Here is a 20,877-nt window from a genome sequence, read left to right on the forward strand (position 1 = left end):
TAGCAAGAATCTCTGTAAATCTTTGCTTTCGTAATTGTTTGAAATGTGATTTAGTCACCAGTTTATAATTTCAATTATGAGTTCTCTCTTTTTGCACATTTTTATGTATTAATCTCCGGTAATGTATATTTTTTCTTATTACCCATATTTGTAAGCAAGGAAAGAATTAAGAAAATATTTTCTTTATTATTTGTTGTGAGATTAAGGGTATACAAGTCTTTTTGAGAGGAGACACCATAACTCCCCCTTGGCTTATATAATAGAAATATAACCATCATAGAAAAGAAGGATAGAACTGACATTTATTGGGCCACGAGCATAAAATATTAATGTACAATTTAACATAAAGCCGATTTTTGGCAATGAATATCCGTTTTTTATATGTTGGGAACTGATGAAAACATCCATGTAAATTCACGACCCCAACAATAATATTCAAATATGCTTTTAACATAACAAATTTTCGACCTTGGTTTAATTTAGGTCGAGTAGTTGACAATTGTAACAACAATACTACAAACAACGGTATGGACATATACTAAGTAGGACATTGACATTCATTGGAAGTATGCTTAGGCAAGATCCTTGGACAAAATGTCGATGTTTCATTTTTTTATGATGATCTCAACTCAGGAAAGGTAGTATGTACCTTGAAAGCTATGAGAAAGAAGACACTAATTAACAGTGGCGGATCCAGGATTCTAAAAATAGTTGGTCACACAATATGTAGCTCGGAAACGGATATGGAGACGGTTACGGGGATAAGAAACGCTCAAATCAAAATTTCAAAAAAAATGGGTACAACATAGATTCGGGTAAAACAAAAAACGATTTAACTAAACTTAAAAAATGGGTACGACATAGATAAGTGACTGACTGACTGCGTTACTGAGAACCGACAACGCATCGGCAAGGCACCACCGATAACGGTTGACCATATTTGAACATGAAACTAGAAATACCCATTTAGACCACACGAACTACTCAAAACCACAAGATTTTATATCATTCCCAATACATCTCTTCTACCATATCACAGAAGTTACACTTAATCATTCAAATTTTAAGTTCTACTAGACTAATATTTCCTAATTAAGTCGGTTGTTACACTTTTGATTTATTCAATTGAACAAAACTACACAACAAGTCAAGGATTCAATTCCTAATTCACTTCCAATAAAGCAACAATCCACAAAACTTTGAACATCTTAAGCAGACAAGTTCAATTGACAGAATTAAAGCATGATTTTATAATTCAGCAATAAATAAATTGAAAATTGCAAATGGCAATTGACAAAAGATGAACAAAAACCTAAAAATAAAAGAACTCATCAAGATTCAGGAAGAATAATACTCGAGGTGGAGGGCAACAATGAAAGCTTGCGAATTGATGAAGACTTAGAGTTCGACTTCTTCGGCAACCGCGAACAGAGAAATTGAAGATTGAAGCCTTGAAGGTCACCAAGATCTGAACTACAAAGCACGACGAGGACTCGAGGAGTCACGACGATTCGACAAAGATCTGAACTCAAGAGTGGCTGAACGACTCAAACCCCGACGACGAAGGATTGGAGTCTGGAGAACGACCGGACCGGCGATCGCCGACGTCGAAGGAAGTGAATGCTTCTTCTACTGGGTCTGGGTCGTGGGATTCGAGAAGGAGAAAGAGAGAAAGAGAAAGGGAAAGAATTAGGGTTTCTCCGCGTGAGAGAATGAGGCGGCTTTTGATTTTTTTTTTTTCCGAAAATTTGAGCGTTGCTTTTGATTTTTTTTTTTTCAAAAATATTAGTTGGTCACGTGACCACCTAGGACCACGTGTAGATCCGCCACTGCTAATTAAGTCACAATAAAAGGATTTAGATTATAGAAACTGAAAGTTTGTTGGTATTGTGTTGTAGATTTGAACGACTAATTATACAAATTTGTCGATCTAAACATCTAGCCAACTCTTATCACTTTAACAATTAGAAGTATATATCAACGATTCAACAATGTTCCATTCAGAACAAGCCAAATCCAAAGCGATCCCATTAATACAAAGAATGTTTAATACCTATATCAATTTAAATCTTCTAAAACTCCATAACAAAATGACTATTATTTAATGAAATCACTGCTTTCGTGTTCATTTTATAAAGCTTATGAAAAATAAACTCCGCCTAAAAAGATAAAAAAATTTAAGTCGCGGTGGCCTTCATTTATTCACACTTTGTCTTCACTCCTATAGGCCTATAGACTATAGTCTTACTCTCCTACCAGTTGAACCGCAAATATTCGAACATAAATTTCCATCGTCTTCTAGTTCTATCCTAATCAATAAACTTCAGTTTCCCCCCAATTTTTCATGCCATAAAAATTAATGGACACAGAAACCCTAGCTTCATCTTCATCTTCATCTGCTCAAGTTCCTCCGCCAAACGCTTGGATTACTACTTACCAAAGATTGCTCCCTCAATGGAATTCCTCCCCTCTCTCTCACCAGGTATTTTTTCGAATTATCTTTCCCTCCATTAATCTACATACCCTAATTTTTCAATAATTTTCCGAATTTAGAATACTTTAGGTTTAATTTTTCAATAATTTTCCGAATTTAGAATATTTTAGGTTCAATTTTTGAATAATTTTCCGAATTTAGAATACTTTAGGTTTAATTTTGCGATTTTTTCATTGCAATTAAAATTATTGTGGTAGATGATTCCGATAACAATATCGCGAGTAAATCAATTTGATGCGGGAAGACTGGATGTTGAAATGTCAGCTATGTTGAAAGAACAGCTGGTGAAAGTATTTTCGTTGATGAAGGTATGTACATATGGTTGTAGGAGTATTATTGTGAGCTTTTGGAAGTAGTATTTGGAAGTGTGTGTTTGTTGAATTTTTGCACTTTTTGGAATTAGCCAGGGATTTTATTTCAATATGAACCAGAACTTGATGCGTTCCTTGAATTTCTTATCTGGCGATTTTCGATTTGGGTGGATAAGCCAACTCCAGGAATTGGTCTTATGAACTTGAGATATAGGGATGAACGTGTTATGGAAGTGAGGGGAAAAGGTAATTGTTATTATTGTGGTTTGAAGTTTGTTTTATTAGTTGCCTTGATTTTTACTATTTTGCTATTAGAAACAATGAGAAATGATATTGAAGCTTCCTTCTTAGTTGAATAGCTGATGTATCTATGTTAATAATTGCACGGTTTGTGTACATAGCGTAGTGGATAATGTATATGCAATTTAAAGTTTTGTGGAAAGAATTGAGGTAATGCACGTAATCAAGAGTGAGAAAAGAAGGGAAAGCATCTGAAAGCTTGTTAATTATATAGCACTGGCAGTCTAGCATTGCCAATGCTGGCTTGTCTCATCGTTCTTGTAGCCGCCTTCTTTCTTTTAGGGTATTACTGAACTTAATCCTTTTTAATCAAAGTTTGCCAATGCGACAAACAAAGGTTGAGATCCATCTTACATAGAAGGGTTGTGAGGTGGGATTCCCCTGCCTCCCTATCTTTAACAGTTAATTGCCTTCCACCATAGTTTCATGTGTATATCGTTTCGTCTTTTAGTTTTTTTAGGCTTTGGGAGAATAATGGATGGTGTGGGTCAATTTATTAGCTGTATGAAATTTCAGCTAGAAGCTACCCCATGGATCATTTGTTGGTCTATGGTTTTGAGTGGCTGATTTTTAATCTTTGTGTAGGATCAAGTCAAAAACATTGAAAAATAGAATGTCAAGAAATTTTCTTTGTTCACTCGTGTGGATTGAGTTGGGAATCTGGGATCTTTTCTATTCTTCCTTTGTTAACTAATTATTTTGTGGTCTACATTTCCCTCAATCTTTCATGTAAGTTGGACTATTGAAAATTGATTTATAACATGACATATGCTTTCTGTATGTGCTGCCGGCAATGTATTACATATGAAATAGGGGTTCTAGTATGAAATGAGCGCACCGAGGTGCTAAGGGTTCTTGGAGCCTAAGTGCAAGGTGCAAGGCAGAGGTGCACACATCCGAATAGGTTATCATTGACAAGAAAAGGGGAAACTAGGTTATACCTATATGTCAGTAAAGCTTATACCTTTATGTTAGTAAGCTTCTATTTTGTTCAGGTGTAGCTTTGTTATGCAGCCTGTTTGAGTGCTGATCAGGTTTGCGGAGCAGAATATAGTCAAACACATTGAGGATTGATACATATGACTGGTGATCTCATGATGTGATTAGATATGAAGTGTTGATGAGTACTCTAAAGTGGAGTGTATGGGTTCATGGTCTTTTTATAAACTTGACAGACATCGAGATCTTTACATCTTGCTGCTGGACTCGGATACCTTTAATTCAGTTTCTAGGTCCTTATCAAATGACTTTTTCCAGTCTCTACTTTTATCTATGAGTTATTGAATGGAGGTATTTGAGATGAATCAACGTCATCTCCTATCTTATTGATAAGCTCTTTGAGCTCAAATATGAATGACGTGTTTCTATTATATCTGTGGCATCTACCATGGTGAATGCTTCTAGAGGCAGTTAATACTCTTACACAGTTACACTAGATTTGTACCTGATTCCCGAAAATGCTTAGTACCAGGAGCTGTATGCATGCTCTTCCCAGAATTCCACTGTGGCTTTGTTACTGAAAATCTTGTGAGCTTTTTTAACTTCATTTGAGGGCTTAATGAAGGGTTCATTAATGGCTTTAAATTCTGCCTTTTGTTGCCGGCTATTTTTCCTCAAATAAAGAAAGCTTTGTCCTTGAAGAAAGCATTTTATCTTACTTTCTTAGACTTGTATAAAGTTTTATTGGCTTGCATAGGATTGGCTTTAACAGGTTAGAATATAATGTGAATGCAATATTTACCCAGAAAAAAATGGAAAAGCAAGTTGCTGATCGCAGATTCTCTAAGAAGTTTTATTGTCCTTGCCATTACATCTTGGGGGTGGATTGATGGTGGAGGAAGTAGGTGTGCCATTGATTTTCTTATTTTGATATGTAAAACTTTGTAGAACTGATAAAATAGAGCTCAAATTTGAGATATTAATGCTATGCTAATTGGTTTTTATGAATTTTCACTATTTTGCCTCTGTTTTTACCACTTTTTTAGATGGAAATGTGAAGCTGTGGAATCTTTTAGGAATAAAGGAGAGCTTCAAATCTTTAAACTTTGAAAAAAAATGAATATATGTGTTTTATACAACCGAGGATCTTAAAAGAAATTATCAGTCATATTAGCCTGCTTGTTTATGCATTATGTATATTGCATACTTGCGTGGGTGGATTTATCAACATCAATCTTGTATCAACTATCAAGAAAAACATTTTTGTTGACATTATTCTTTGTTCGAGATATGGTTAAGTAGGGACACCATTTTGTTCCTTGATTTATGCCCCTCTCAAGTAGCCACGGTTTTAGTAACATTCTCTACAAGTTATCAAAGTCCTCTGTCATACTCTCTAATGTATGTGCTACTGCAGTGAGAAATGGCTTGGAGGGTCCTGGGCTTACTGCAGCTCAAAAGATATGGTACTGTATTGCTACAGTAGGGGGTCAGTACATCTGGACACGTTTGCAATCTTTTTCTGCTTTTCGTAGATGGGGAGACTCTGAGCAAGTATTCGTTCTTTTCTGCCACATATTCATTTGTTTATTGTTTTTATCTTTACTATAGTCTGAGATAAGTCCTTTTTGGATAATTGATTGATTTTCTCCTTTCATTCTTTCTTGCCAGAGGACGTTGGGACAACGGGCATGGGTTTTGTTGCAGCATGTAGAAGGCTTCTATAAGGTTGCATCATTAAGCAACTTGCTTATATTTCTCTTTACTGGAAAGTAAGTTTTGAGCTTCAGTCTCCATCTCCACTTTGTAGTTACTCTCATATATGCTCTGATTAAGACAACATTTTAGATAATTATTTATTCAATCGTCTGCGAGAAGGTTGAGATAGTTGAATTTTGTGATCTACACAAATAGTAAATGGGATCACGGGAGAGATATATAATAGAAGACTAATTATAGATTGATCTGTCCAACTGCCGTTGTGTTTACTTTAAAAGTTGCATTACTGTTGTATCTTTGGATGAGGTTACACTCAGTTTATTGTTTACGTGTCATGATGCAGGTATAGGAATCTGATTGAGAGAGCTATCAGAGCTAGGCTTGTGTATGGAAGCCCGAACATGAATCGTTCTGTTAGCTTTGAGTACATGAATCGCCAGTTAGTGTGGAATGAGTTTTCGGTAATTATTTGTGGTGCTTTTCTTTCCCGAGGCTTTGTTGATTTGATAATTCATGTTTAACTGGAAATTAGACGGTCTGTCTTGGCAGTAATACTGTTGGAAAGATGGTCATTTTTACTGCACATATTTTATTGTTTTGTTCATTACTGAAGGAAAATTGACCTGAGTTGAATTCTTCATACTGAACTCTTGGAGGCAAATACTGTTTTATATTGCTTGCATCAGGTGGCATATTGACACATCACATTCTATATTGATATCAAGAACTAGAGTTTTCATCTCTTTATCCACCACATCATCCGTCTTCCGTTTTCTTTTCCCTTTTCTCTGTGATTGAAGCGTGGGATGGGCTGATGGTGGCGATAACCATGAAGCAGCAAAATAACAAGATGTTGCATTTCATATTATTCGAAAATGCCAAAAGAAAGCAGCATACTGAACATATTTAAGGTGCTTATTATAGGATGACATATGTTTCAGCCACTCACAAAGTCTGAGTGAGATGTCCACCACAATATTTTGGGGCCCTTGAAAAGAGAAGAAAGAAAGAAGTGGAAATGAACCTTAAGCTTTTTGATTGACTAGCTGTTGAACCTCATATCTCTTAATAAAACTGCCTTCAGTGTATTTATTCAGATTTAAGGCTAATCCAAAAAAACCCTGGATCCGAAAAATGAGGTATTGGTTGACAAGGAGTGGAAATTTAGGTATTTTGATTATGATTGAGAGGCGATTGTTATGGAAAGGGGGGATGGAGATTAATTGCAGAAAGAGGAGATAAGAGAGACTGGCAATAAAAGTGTGGTGGAGACTTGGAGCAGACAGCAGATGCTTTCAACGAATTGCAAACAGGGGTGGAGGGGTTAAAAAGAGATATTAGCCTTAGGGGTATATCATTATTTGTCCATCTTTTTCATTAAAAATATGGTAGTTTAGTTTTGTTTATTAATGAAACTAGAGCACTATTAATTAAAAATTAATAGTAAATGAAGTATTTAGAATTCCATTTTTTCATATTATTAAGGAAAAAAGGATAGGAGTTAGCTCAAGTGGGTAGAGCGCTCCCCCTTAGCCTCTGAGGTCAGGGGTCCAGCATTATGCTGGGGTATTTCCCTAGCATGCTGTGCATGCCTTACCAACCAATGCGTTGGTGTTTCCTACAGGCTAGTAGCCTTGTAGGGGTTAGCTCTTGGGCTGACTTAATTTCTTAATCAAAAAAAAAAAAACATTATTAAGGAAAAGAAAAAGAAAATCAACTACTGAAATGTAAAAAAGTATTAAATGAGTTGTGGTGGAATCTTAGGCTAGCTTATACTACTATGAGTCTGTGAGTAAAAACATGAATTTAGAGGACTTCATTTACTATGGCTTGAGATTCTACTAGAGATCTTATATTCTTTCCTAATCTATTTTAGTTGGTATTATATTTGTATATTTCATGAGTTGCTTTTTCATTTGTTGGAGCATCAATAATTGTATTGTATATGTTCAACTATTTGTACATTACAATTGTATTTTGCCAGTTTCCTAATTCCTCTTTTTTTTATCCAATCATTTTGGTTTTTATTTCCAATTCTGCTGCTTTATTGTGTTTACTTGGAGAGGGGGGGTTGATAATTTGGTCTTTTCCATGCTTTAACTGCATGATTGTTATTGGTTTCGGGGAGTGTTGGCAGATTTAGTGGTCTATCTGTGCTTCACCATTGGTTTGAGAAAGTGTTGATTAAGCAAAGTACAATTGCGACAGTTAGGCTAGATAGTGTCTGAAACCTATGGTTGAAAGCTGAACAAAGTCTTTAGCAATATCTGAATTCTTAGTAAAGAATGCCTCTTTTGGGTCAAGGAGTATTGTGACTTTTTATTTTAGTCAAACTTTCTTTTTCCAAAATTTTGTATTGAATTCTCTCCTTTTATGTGTTATTAAGATGTGTTTTTTGTTCATGCAGGAAATGCTGTTGTTGCTTCTCCCACTTTTGAATTCTTCATCATTAAAAAGCTTATTTCGTCCATTCTCCAAGGACAAATCTTCAGATTCTACCGCTGAGGAAACTTCTTGCCCCGTTTGTCAAGGTAGCCCAAGCATTCCATTTATTGCATTACCTTGTAGACACAGGTGCGTGGCTACTCTTTTTTTCCTATCATTTTCTTTTACGCTTTTGGTTTTTTGGTTTATTGTACTAGAATACTGGCTCAAGGTATTATACAGGAGAGAACAGATGGTAGACTTACTAAATACAATTCATTGTACTGAGTCTAGACTGCTCTATAATCTTAATTCATATGCCAAATACATATATACTATATGTGATCCTTCAACAGTATATCTTTGGCTTCTCCAAGAGAAAAGTAAAGAGAGAATACAGCTGCATTAGGGGTTCGGTCACAGAGGTGGTATCGGACTTTGGTGATAATTGATGAAGTTAATTGTTGAAAGCAGATTAAGATTTCTGAGAGTTTGCTTTGATGGGAATGAGTAACTTCTGAATTTATTATTACTAATTTTAGCGCTGCAGAACTGCAATTTCTCTCTCATTGAGTTGAGAATTAGAAGATTAACAAGTGCTCTTTTTTATTTTGGGGGGGGGGGGAATTTTATCTTACTTCCTCTGTTTCTTTTTATTTGCAACAGTTCGACTTTTACGTTTTCCAACTCACAATTTGACCATCAACATGTCATCTATTTGTAAACATTATGTAAAGTTGATATTCTGAAAACATATATCTGCATTAATCCATCACACATACTGTCATTTATTTTTGCATATTAGAAGGAAAAACGATCAAGGTTAGTATACATGGGTTTCTCTGGCTTCATTCGGAAGGCATCAAAGATGATGGACCCTTTTCAAAATCATGATTGTCACTAGAATGTTTGGTGACTAGATACGCTTGCGTGGATTGTCCAACTTTGTATCTGGTATATTGGAAACAGGTTAGAAACTTCGTGTGGATGAGTTGTGAAATTACTGGTGATATATAGGTGTTTGCTGCTTAATTGACTGAAGAGGACTTCTTTGCACTTATAAGTTATAAGTTGTACTGCTTATATGTAACAGATTGGTACCTACACTCACAAACTCAACAACAATGGTAGAAAATATGTTTAAGGCAAAACAGAAATGGAATCACAGGAAGCTGTAGGTGTTATGATTAATGAAAAATAAGCAAATTACAAGATAAGTCAAGGCTTTCGAGAGGCCCAGATCTCTCCCAATTACTCTAGATAATCACTCAATTTCTGAATTCCTTAACCTGTCCTTCTCTCTTCTATTTATAGCTGCTACAGCTTTCATTCTCCTGACACCTGTCAGGACACCTCACTCTACAGCTCATATAAATCTGTGATGGCAGAAAATTCCCTGACATTCTCCGCTTTTCTCCCAGGTGACCGTTACCCAACGTTCCCCTCATGTGCGCTCCTTTTGCCACGTCTGTGGTAGGTCCTCAGCATAGGAGGGGAGGTGGGGTTGTTACATTATACCGTGTTAAGTTTTTGTATGAGGAAGATGTTTCTCTGCATCCACTTATTTCCACCTGTGCATCTTACCTATATGCTAGAAGGAAGGGCAATCTTAGCTGTCAGTATCTTTGGGAAATGGGAAGTCAGTTAGGCTCCTTGCTTGACTAGGAAGACTAGGTCCTAAAACAAAAGGGAATCTTACTAGTAGCTCGCTTTTCCATTGAACTGTAATAAATAGGGAAGGATAGAGAGAGAAAGGACTTCAGATATATGTATGAGCATGCCTTTTGTAATTGGAGACACTTGCCTGCCAATCAATTAAACCACCTTATACTTTCTGACCTCTTGTTCTATCTGCGGGCTTTCTTCTTCCAATCAGAATTCCTCCTCATCTCTTACATTAAACAATCTGATCCAGTCTCTAGCAGATCTTTCTTGGGATACTTTTGCATGTGTATGGCTACTGGACTGTTGTTTTCTGAAGCACTGTGTCAAGAAGTGAGGATTTCCATTCTTTTAATGTAATCTTGCCAGGAGTAAGGTTCCAATGTTTCCTGTGAACGTAGTATGGTCCCTGCACTAATGAAAAGTTAGAAGCTTCCGCTGATTTGAGTATGCGTTGCTTTCATTTCTTGTTTTGGCCTTTTTTACCTGTAGATGATGTCATAGCTAGTTGCTGTTCTAGAAAAAAGGTCAGCTAATAGATGTCGTGTAGATGGAGTCCACCCGTCTGAGTGTTCATATGTCTGTTTACTTCATTTCTTAGTTCTTACTACCACTCTCAGTTTCTTGAAGAAGAAAAAATATAGCAATTTATGCTTATCGATCACTGCCTTTCCTGCTTCAATCTGAGTAACTACATCTTGAACGTTTCAGCTCTGTTTTTCCAATGTCTTTAAATACTTGATGATTTATAAATTTTATTGATACCACCACTCTCTCGTTCGTGTTACCTCAGGGAAGGAAAGGGTATATGTATGTGCTACCGTAAGCTTTTTTTTATAGAAAAGTTTAGAGCCTAAGTTCGAACTGACTTTGGATTATAATTTTAACAAAGAAGTATATGCCTTTGGAGTTGGAAAAGTACTAAACATGGTGTATTAATCTATTAAGCCGTTTATTAAATGATTTCTTATACAAGTGGAGAAGTGACAAAAGCATCATATTTGTACTGATTGAGAGCTGGATGTTCATGAACTCAGCTCTGAATAAAGGATATTTAGTTCCAACCCGTATTCCTTTAGTCCTTGACAACTGGCTTTTCTTGTAAATAAAAACAAACAAGATTTCGTTAATTCATCTGCTTAAAAGCCAGAGGACATACAACCTGACAAAAAGCTGATATGAGGGTCCAGCAAAGCAAATAAACCAGCAAATCTAGAACTAAACAAAAACAAAAAGAGGTGAGAAAGGAAGTTTTTAAGTAAGGGAATATTTAGCTCCAAAGCATACTCCTTTAGTCCTTGACAGTTGACACACAGAGGCAGTTAGAGAGTTAAGTTTCCTTTCTTCTTCCATCTGGATCCCAAATTTTGCAAATTATGAGCAACATCTGCATATCCTCTTGCATGAAGCAAGATGAGCATCCACTCCTTCAGCTACTTTGCCACATCATGAATAATTGCACCAATTTATGACGGGGAAACATATCAGCTCGTTCATCAGTCTCAGGCTCTAGGTGCGAGCTATTTAATTCTTGCAATAAGAGACCTCTGATCGTAAGAAACTCCGCAGCAGAGAGACTCAGCTTTAAATTTCAGTGATTATCTTATGTACCAAGTACCATCCTTTCCAGCATCCATCATTTTTCGAATTCAGATATCCATTTTTTTTTTGGGGGGGAGGGCTGTTAAGGCGATCAAGTTTAGAGCGTTGCTGGCGGTATAAATCAACAATATATCTGTTTAAGAGCAAGCTGGCATGGGTTATGGATCCTTCAAAAGTATTTTTATTTCTAAAATTTAAAAGGGGCCAAAGATTGACTGTTAAATACAAAGCCTTGTTTTGTCTTGTCTTGAATTTAATTATCCCAAGTGCAATTGAAGAAGCCACTTGAATCAATATGATGAGAACTGATTTTAAACAAAGCTCAAATTCCAGAATAAACTGGTGCAAGGGAAGTCTCTACAGAGGTGGAGGTAGTTTTCACTTGTAGTTGTACATGTGCAGACCCAGTCACTGTTAATGAATTTGGCAGTTAGAGAGTACAGACTTTGGTATATTCACATTAGCATCTTGTATGTGAAGGGGGTTATAATCTTCCAGACTTTGGCCCAAGGCACAGAAGGTCCACTGGGAAAATAAAATTTAGTATTAATGGTTGTTGGAAGGTGATAAGTAGATGCAATTGAAAAGAAGAAGTCTTTGGAAACTTTCTATCTAAACCCATCTTCAAGAGGAGAGAGTTTGAGAAGAGGAATTATTTGAATATGGGACAACTCTGGTAGGAATGATGTTAATAACATTATCTAGAAACCAATTTCCATTGTGACTAAAGTGTTTTTTTATCAACAACTATCCTTACTTTTCTGCCCAAATTTAGTGTGAAAATAATTAGGGGATGAACTGAGGAAGTACTTTATTTCTTTTTCTTTTCCTTCTATATGAATGGGCAATGCTATATGCATATAACCTTGATCCTGGGTTCATGTCTAGTGTTGATGGTATGTTAAACTCTGATCCTGGGTTTGGTTTCCTCTTGGGAGACAATAGACAAGTTTCTTATTAGCTAACAGCTGCTTGTGTCAAAAGTAGGGTTATCTGTGGTTTTTCGGATTGAAGGGAGAGGCACTTTTGCCTGAAATATAAGAATCAAACACTTGACCCTCTTAGTTTGAGATGACATTTAACAACTAGAACATCCCTTTATCTTTCTTTATAGAAGTATTTAGTAGTGCTGTCAGGAGCAGTGGATATTCAAATGAAGTTAACGTGTCGGGAGCTTATGGTCTTTTGAGTCTATGCTAGTGAGGTTTAGTAGCCCTATAGACATGTTAAGGGCACTGGGCAGGAAGGTTCTTTTATATTGATTGGTTGCAGTAGGGTGGCGCTGTGCAGTTGGTGACATCCAGGAATTCTCTCTTTAGGCGGGCAGTGGTGAAAGAAAAAGATGCATGTCTTTCCCATGTGTCCATTCCTAAACTTTTTACGAAAGTGGAGTGCCATAGTAAATAGGTAACGTTTTAATTCAGCAAACGACTGAAGGAACACAAGAGAATGAGGATCTCCTGTGCGCTCGTGCATTTCTCCCTTAAAGCTGCAGCTTGTGGGCCTGTTTTATTGCACAAAAGAACATGAAATCAGAAATAATAGGTGAGAAGGAGAAAATATGGGATTGTAAGTAGTTAGGAAGAAGACCAAGTGATGCACCGGGTAGGAGGCTTGAAGAGTGACAAACTGTTGGGATTGTAAGGGGTAGGGGAAGGCCTAAGAAAATCTTGACGAGGGTGATTGATAGTGATATGAGCCTACTTAGGATTGAGAAAAATACGGCGTTGAATTAGGCGGTGTGGAGGGAGAAAATCTACATTGATGACACGAATTGATTATATTTATACTTTTCGATTCTGTTTACTCTACTCCTGGTGCTTTGCAAAGTTTTCTCCCTGAAGTTTTTAATTTATTCTCCTTTTGAGGTTGTTTGATACCTTTCCCTTTGTTTTTCTCTCTTTCCCCTCTTCTATAATATTTTCTCAGATTTTAAATCTATCCTTGCGTTTTGCTTATCTCTGTACACCCTCTTTTGTAGAACTCTCTCATTTATATGTCTATATCCTCATTATTTTGTTTGCTCTCTGCACCTCATTCGGTTTTTTGTTCCTTATGTTTTCTCGTCTTACTTTCCTCACTTTTACTTTCCCATATTTCTTTGTTTACTCTCTTTGAATTATTCTTTTAAGTTTATTGTTTCATTGGCCAGGGAAATGATCGGTTCATGTTAGCCAACCTCAAATCTTTTTGGGAGTAAGATTTTGTTGTTGTAGAAAGAGAAGCAGAAAATTTCACCAATTTGGAGTAGAGAGGCTGCAGAATGTTTTAAGTGTTGGTTTTCCATGATTTGAACTCCCTATACCAACAATTGGAAGTTGTTGACAGCAAAATTATCTAATATCTGTCAGTGAAATATTTTCTTACTAACTATTGGAGTAGTGGGACTTGGCTAGAGAAACAGAGGAGCATATTTTTTGTTTGGGGGAAGAACATAGTGTAACTGGCATTAAAGAGAGTTTATTTTTTTATATTTAGAACCGGTTGAAGAGGGTAGAAAACTAGAAATATCTTCCTCGATTCAGGCTTTGTTATGTTATGTATATATCAACTTTTCCTAATAAGAATGACTCATTATATTAATAATATCCTGCCATAATTAGTTTAGAAACGGATTTAGGAACACAGCAAACGTGTACCAGTGAGCTTATCTGGCCACTCTATTTGATGTTGATGCTCTCATTTGTTCTTGCAGATACTGTTATTACTGTCTTCGAACACGGTGTTCTGCTGCACCATCTTTCAGATGCGCGAGGTGCACCCAGCCAGTTACAGCCATGCAACGGCTAGGTGGCTCTGTAGAGGAGAAGTCTTCCAAAACGTAACATGTTCATTACAAGGAATCTGACCAAACGTATCATGAAATCGCATTCTTGAAACTAGCCTCCATGACCTCTATACGTATAGATACACAACTACACAAGGAGGCAAGTCTTTCTGTAAATCCAGTCAATTGCTCCCTTCGTTCAGAAATTAGTAGTCACATATACTATTTTAGGATGTCCGAAAAAATTGTTACCTTTCTAATATAGTATTAGGTTTCCCAATATACCACTACTTAAATTAAGTGATAGTGGGAGAATGAAAATGACCCAACTATTATACCATGTCTTTCCTTTAGGTGATGTTATATTCTTAGTAACGAAGGATCGAGATAATGCGACAATTGATTCCGGATGGTTAGATTCTATACTCTATACTATCATTCTTTGACATCATTTCACATCTGATTTCAGGTGATTTGGTGGTTTTAAATAATCTCTGCCTTTGTACAATGTCTTCAGATATCTTTGTCTGGTTGAAAAAGGTGAAAATAAGTTCTCCTTTGTCCACAGGTTCTCACTGTGGGGGATTAAGCCAAAAGTTGTAGTTAGTATGTTGTCTTTCCATGTCTTCACAAACTGCCGTTTTACACGTTAAGATAAGACCAAAATGATGATGCTTCTTGACTGCTGTTGATTTTTTTGTACGAATTTTTGACTTGGTAATATGCTTGATTGAGATTAGGTCAAGGATTTGATATAGTTTTTCTTTACTTAATTGCTACGCTGTACATAATGATGATTATCTAGGTCAATAAGTTGAAATTCATCCTTAGCTGATTTAGAGTACTATTAAGTTGTCAGGTTACTATCCAAAGCTGTCTTTTCCTTGTTTTTTTTTTTTAATTCTTTTTGGGTCTAAAGTCATGCAGTCTCCTTTCAGGATTTTCACTTAAAGATAAGTATTATCTAAAGATGATACTTCCTCCGTTTCACATTACTCGCTACACTTTTCAATTTACGGACTCCTAGATAATTTTTGTAGAAGAGAGAGGTAGAAAGTAAAAAGCAAAGGGACCCATGTGAGTAGAGAGAGATATAGAGAATTTATCACTAAAAAGGAAGCATAGCAAGTAATGTGAAACTTCCCACAATGAAAAATGTAGCGAGTATTATGAAACGGAGGAAATAAATGTTATGGAAGAGCTTTGGTTAATTAGTTTCTACTGTGGTAAGTTAAGTAGAACTGTTCACAGTTCACTTTAAATACAAGTACTACCTAACCAAATAAAATAAGTATTGTCTAAAAGTCTCTTTAATAAAGGACTATGATTTGAGTGTTTTTTTACCCTTTTAGTCTTTTAGATAAGAACATTTGAATAGGGAGGCTTGTTATTGTATTGAACGGAAACGGTTCTACATAATTACAACGATGATTGGACTGTAACAGAGACTGTATGCTACTGTGCGAAGGATGAACCATTTCTTGTGCATGAGAAGAATATATGGTTTTGGGCTTGGATAAGTGGGATTGTGGGAACATGTTGATGGTTGGGACTTGGGAGGTGAGCGTTATGGGTAGTTGTATAATGCTATACTACCCGTTGAGTGATCTACTTGATTGTGATTTTAAAAAATATGTTTTAGTTGTTACGTTGGTATTTACTATGAATAATGTTTATTTACAGAGAGTAGTTACCCTAAACGGGTAGATTTTCCTTGTGTCTAATATCAATGTTGGATTGCTGCATTAGAATTGCAACTATTGGACGAAGTTGTTAAAATCGAGATTCTAGTTTGAATCGGAAATCACCTTTAGAATCGAATCATAGAATTGTAAGATTTTACAAATAAGTATAATCAAGATATTGCACTCAATTTTCATTGAATATGCTAAAAATGTAATTTAAAAGACCTAAAAATTGGAAAAAATAGTTGTGCCCATTACTAACAATATATATTTATTATTTGCTTTGTTAGCATGATTTAAATTTGCGAGGTTTTCGCTAGTTAATAGAAATGTACAGAATCATTTAGAATCGTGAATCGAATCGTCTACCATATTTTGAATCGTAAAATCATAATATTTTAAGATTTGAATTGCGATTTTAATAACTTTGCTATTGGATATATAGACGAGTTTGAGTATGAAAAGTTGAAATAAGCTATAACTTATAACCAATTATGAGATTTTGGCATAGATTCGATTTTGTTGAAATTGGTTATAATTCTCGACCTAATAGTTTCAAATCGTATATAAATTTGGATATACGTTTTGTCAAATAATTAGACTAGGCATATAGTAAAGTTGTAATTCTTTCATAAGTTCCTTTTTTTTATATATATGGAATAGGTCATACATAATCACATGTGAATTCACATAAAGCTAATTATTTCGTTCCTTTTCATCCATTCATGTCCTTATAAAGTTCAAAGGAGATCGAAGGATAAGAAAAGAGGAGGGAAATTGATTCACTAGTTTTGAAAAACCTACATACTCCAATAATGCTGTATGTGCTAGAGAGTAATTGAGTAAAGACATGAAATGACAAACTCTTGTACAATCACATGAAGAACAGTTGATATGATGTAATTGATTTTTTCCCCCGAAAAAAACTGAAGGTGGTTTCATGCACGCATCTCTAAGGTGACTTTAGTCTACAAAGAGTATTATCAGAATTATCCTTAACTGATATGAGAATATTTTCTAACATATACTCCGTTTTTAGATACTTGCAATTAAAGAACCAAAGAGAAGATGAAAGAAGCATATGGCCCATATGATTTGGAAGTAGAGGGAGGATTATTACTTTGCTTAATAACTTTGTTCTTGATTTTATTCTCTTTAATAAGTATGTGCTAAAGGGAAAAATCTTTCGGAATTGAGGGAGTGTAATGATTTTCTCTTTTATACGAGAGAGTCTTACTCTCACTCTTGTGAGGATTCTACTATTGTTATTTGTTTATTGTTCGTACGAGTTCTTTTTTCTTTTCGGTTTATGATTTTTGGGCATGTTTGCTAAACATAACCTTACTTTACTCTTACTTTACTAAACACGACTCTTTAAAAAAACTCAAAATACTTCCGTTCTTCATAACTCCTTTCTCCCTCTACCTATTCCTCTAGATCTCTCCGTTCTCCCTCTCCCCTTTCTTCTGCAGTTCAGGTTAAAAAGTTTAAAGGTTAAATCAAAGTTAGAAAGGTAAAATCAAATATTTATCGCCTTTAGAATTATATAATTACTAAAGTTTAATGTATCTATTTATAAATATGTAGGAAATGAGTTTTTTTTTTTTTTTTTAATACATCATCCCTAAGAGGGAGAGTGCAGAGATACTAGTATAATACAATCTAGAAAAAGAACACAAAAACAAGTGGAAACAATCATGCATGAGCTTGATGAATGTTTTACCATTGCATTCGAAATCCTTTTGATCTTTCTTAACGATGGATTTTGTGGGTATGCTGTCTTTTTTAGGTTTAATGATCCCTATGCAACTTTGAATTCACAACTTTATGCGTTTTCACGTACGTTTCGCGTCTTTATTTGTTGTCCCGTTTAATTACCCTTTTTCCTTGAATTTTGGATGGTGACATTCTTTAATTTCTCTTCTTATATTCATCTTTTTAAGGATACTACAAGCACTATATCTCTTTTCTATTGTTTATTTTTTGGGTGGATCGAAAGTACTACAAGGACCACTCTCTACTTCTTACTTTCTCATAGTAGATAATTATCATTTTAATGCAATGATTACTCCATGATGATTAAGAATCATCATCGTCCACTTATGATCATAATGAAGGCTTATAGATATATAATTGGAGTCTACTACGAGAGCAATGAGTCACTTATAAGTTAGCAATGAGAAAAAATAGGACGAGATTGTGGAACATTACAAAAGCAACATAAGATATTATAATAGCTTTCTCGTATTCTCATTTTTTAAAAGAGAAATTTCATTAATTGAATGTCAAACGGCATATATATTGGGGATTGAAAATTCGTCTTCAATGAAACTATAATGAATCAGATCGACCAAAGTAGCGCAGGCCCCTTGTATTTGCTGAATCTTGCAGCTATTAATGGACCGTATGTCATTTTGGCATAATTTGGAGAAGAACATTTTTTTATCTAACAATGTTGTTGGCATTCGAGTTTTCAATACCTTCATGTTGATAGCCTGGAATTTCAACCAATCATACAATTCCTCACACCTACCAACAAATAAATGAGACTCACAAGTCCCATATGAGGAAGGAGACCTTCATAACAGGGACAAAATCCCCATACTAGGGCCTGAGAAACTCTCATAAATAGATACTCTAATTTATTAAACAAAATAAGAAAATAAACTAAAAATTAAAAACAATGTAACAGGAAAAAAGAGCTTACCATAAATGAGAACATTCATGGGAGTCCCTCACATATGCTTCTCGTATTCTCGATTTAACTTTTTACATGGTAGACTTGAACATCAATTCATAAATTAGTACAAACATTGACTACGTCAATATGATTCCGATCTTATAAAGGATATTATCAGTATTGTGAATCATTATGAAGGATATATAATACCATACTATTGAATTTTTTTTTTCCTTCACAAAGTTATATACATATCCTTTTTTATAGTTCTTAATCTCTTATTCACTTATTGTGAATGCTTTTGATCTTGTGCATATGGATCACCTAGGGCACTTATAAACAAGTTGGTTATTTTGTAGCTCACTATTTTGTAAATATTTTTGATGATCACACACGAACATGAACCGCATAAATAAATTGGTTATTTTATAGCTCACTATTTTGTAAATATTTTTGATGATCACACACGAACAACATGAACCACATGAACCGCATAAACAAATTGGTTATTTTGTAACTCACTATTTTGTAAATATTTTTGATGATCACACACGAATAACATGGACTGTATAAACAAATTGGTTATTTTGTAGCTCACTATTTCGTAAATATTTTTTGATGATGACACATGAACAACATGGACTGAGTTGCTTCATACTAAGAAACAAGTTCTTACTTTCGTAGCAAGATTAAGATCATTAGGAGTACTAAACTACTAATGGTTAGTTTAAGGTTTGTGTAGTACTTTGTTTATACCAAAAGGTATTGTTAACCAAAAAGTTTATCTAGGATTCTAAAACAAAATAAAAGAGTTGAGAGGAACCATATGTACCTTCTAGAAACTACTAGAACTCATGAGTTGCATGCTAATCTTGCAATCAAGTTTTGCGGTGATTGTTGCGTCGAGGATCAAAGTACAAAGTGCCGAAAGTGCGAATGTGATAAAGAAGTCAAGAGACGAAGTGGTTTTTGAAGAAAAAGAAAGTATAATGGCCAAAGGTTGCAATCTATTATAAATATAGTTTGATTTCTAAATTAATTTAATTGATCCCATGGTTTTGAACTATGATTGCATATTGAAGATCAACTAGATTTTAACATACAAAGCATATTGTCAAATTTAAAATTTCAATATATATATAATTGAAAGTCAAGAAGATGAGTTATTATTTTATCACTTTTCATCTAGATCCCCTAAAACTTAATGTACATGTTATTCCGTATGTGGTTGTCTTTTCTGTTTTTATTATGTTGATTAGGGGTATAAATAGGACGAGACAACTCGTGAATTACTCGAGATCCACTTGGTCAAAATCCAGTCGAAGCTTGCATCGAACTCGAGCTCAACTCAAGATGCTGGAGAGTCGAGTTGAGCAACCCGATAATCGATTCAAAAACTCGTGAGAAGCTCGAATATCTAATTATCTACATCAAAGTATCTAAATTAGACATGTATTCTACCTCAGGGATCTATATGGTCAAATCTCGACTTGGTCAAAACTCGATTCAAGTGAGCTCGACTCAACACAAAATGCTAACGAGTTGAGTTGAGTCGAGCTAGCCCAAACTCGAACTCGACCTGCATTATTTACACCCCTTATATGGATAGATAACTTCAAGCATGTATTGTTGGTATGCCCACATTGGAAGACCAAAGAAATACACGTTCACATAACTATTATATACAATCTTTTAAGAGGTGTCCAAAAACAAATCCGTGTGAAGTAGACCCAAAGTGAACAATATCTCATACTAGTGTTCATTTAGCGGAGATTTTAGATTTTATCATAGTTGTAGTTAACAAGGGTAGTCGACTGTTATTGTAGACTCAGTTGGTCATATGAGTATGTAAAGGAGTATATAATAAGAAACTACTACAGACCACCATTCTCGATTGAGTAATAATGGATAGTCCACTAACTAGAACTTTGTCACTTATCAAACAATTCACATTCAACCAATTTGTACTTTTTTCTGAACAAGACATATATGGTGTGACGAAAGTATTATGTATCATACCGCCAACAGTACCAAACTACCAATGGCTTCAATGTTATTTCAAAATCCAATAATCAATTCAAAAGTTTAATTTGAGATGACTTTCTTTTAGTTAATTATATGAATAAAGCTAAGGATGGCCCTTGAACTATGTAGTCTTGTCTTCAAAGTCAAATGAATTATGAATGTAGACATTAATTTGAGATAGTGTTGGTTACTCATTTTGAAATCTTACAAAATTTTTGTTATCAAAATTAAGTCAAAGCGGCCCAACTATGATAGGTGGACAGCTATTC

General features: G+C 35.1%; 1 protein-coding gene across 1 annotated transcript; it reads left to right on the forward strand.

Annotated features, from left to right (window-relative positions):
• The first annotated feature begins 2,234 nt into the window (after positions 1 to 2,234).
• Positions 2,235 to 14,726, forward strand: LOC104904712 (peroxisome biogenesis protein 2). The gene is made up of 8 exons (XM_010693071.4): positions 2,235 to 2,482; positions 2,692 to 2,802; positions 2,898 to 3,051; positions 5,462 to 5,598; positions 5,716 to 5,816; positions 6,107 to 6,224; positions 8,171 to 8,337; positions 14,147 to 14,726. The coding sequence occupies exons 1-8, from the start codon at positions 2,360 to 2,362 to the stop codon at positions 14,274 to 14,276; spliced, it is 1,041 nt and encodes a 346-aa protein (XP_010691373.1). The 5' UTR covers positions 2,235 to 2,359; the 3' UTR covers positions 14,277 to 14,726.
• Positions 14,727 to 20,877: the final 6,151 nt, after the last annotated feature.

Source organism: Beta vulgaris, chromosome 9 (genome assembly GCF_026745355.1).
Source record: "Beta vulgaris subsp. vulgaris cultivar EL10 chromosome 9, EL10.2, whole genome shotgun sequence".
NCBI lineage: Eukaryota > Viridiplantae > Streptophyta > Magnoliopsida > Caryophyllales > Amaranthaceae > Beta > Beta vulgaris.

Bases quoted from the DNA above. Each gene is read 5' to 3' on its own strand.
- LOC104904712 (XM_010693071.4), top strand. From the start codon at position 2,360: ATGGACACAGAAACCCTAGCTTCATCTTCATCTTCATCTGCTCAAGTT. The intron at 2,803-2,897 runs GTATGTACATAT...TTTTGGAATTAG, and splicing joins AAGTATTTTCGTTGATGAAG to CCAGGGATTTTATTTCAATA. The intron at 8,338-14,146 runs GTGCGTGGCTAC...TTGTTCTTGCAG, and splicing joins GCATTACCTTGTAGACACAG to ATACTGTTATTACTGTCTTC.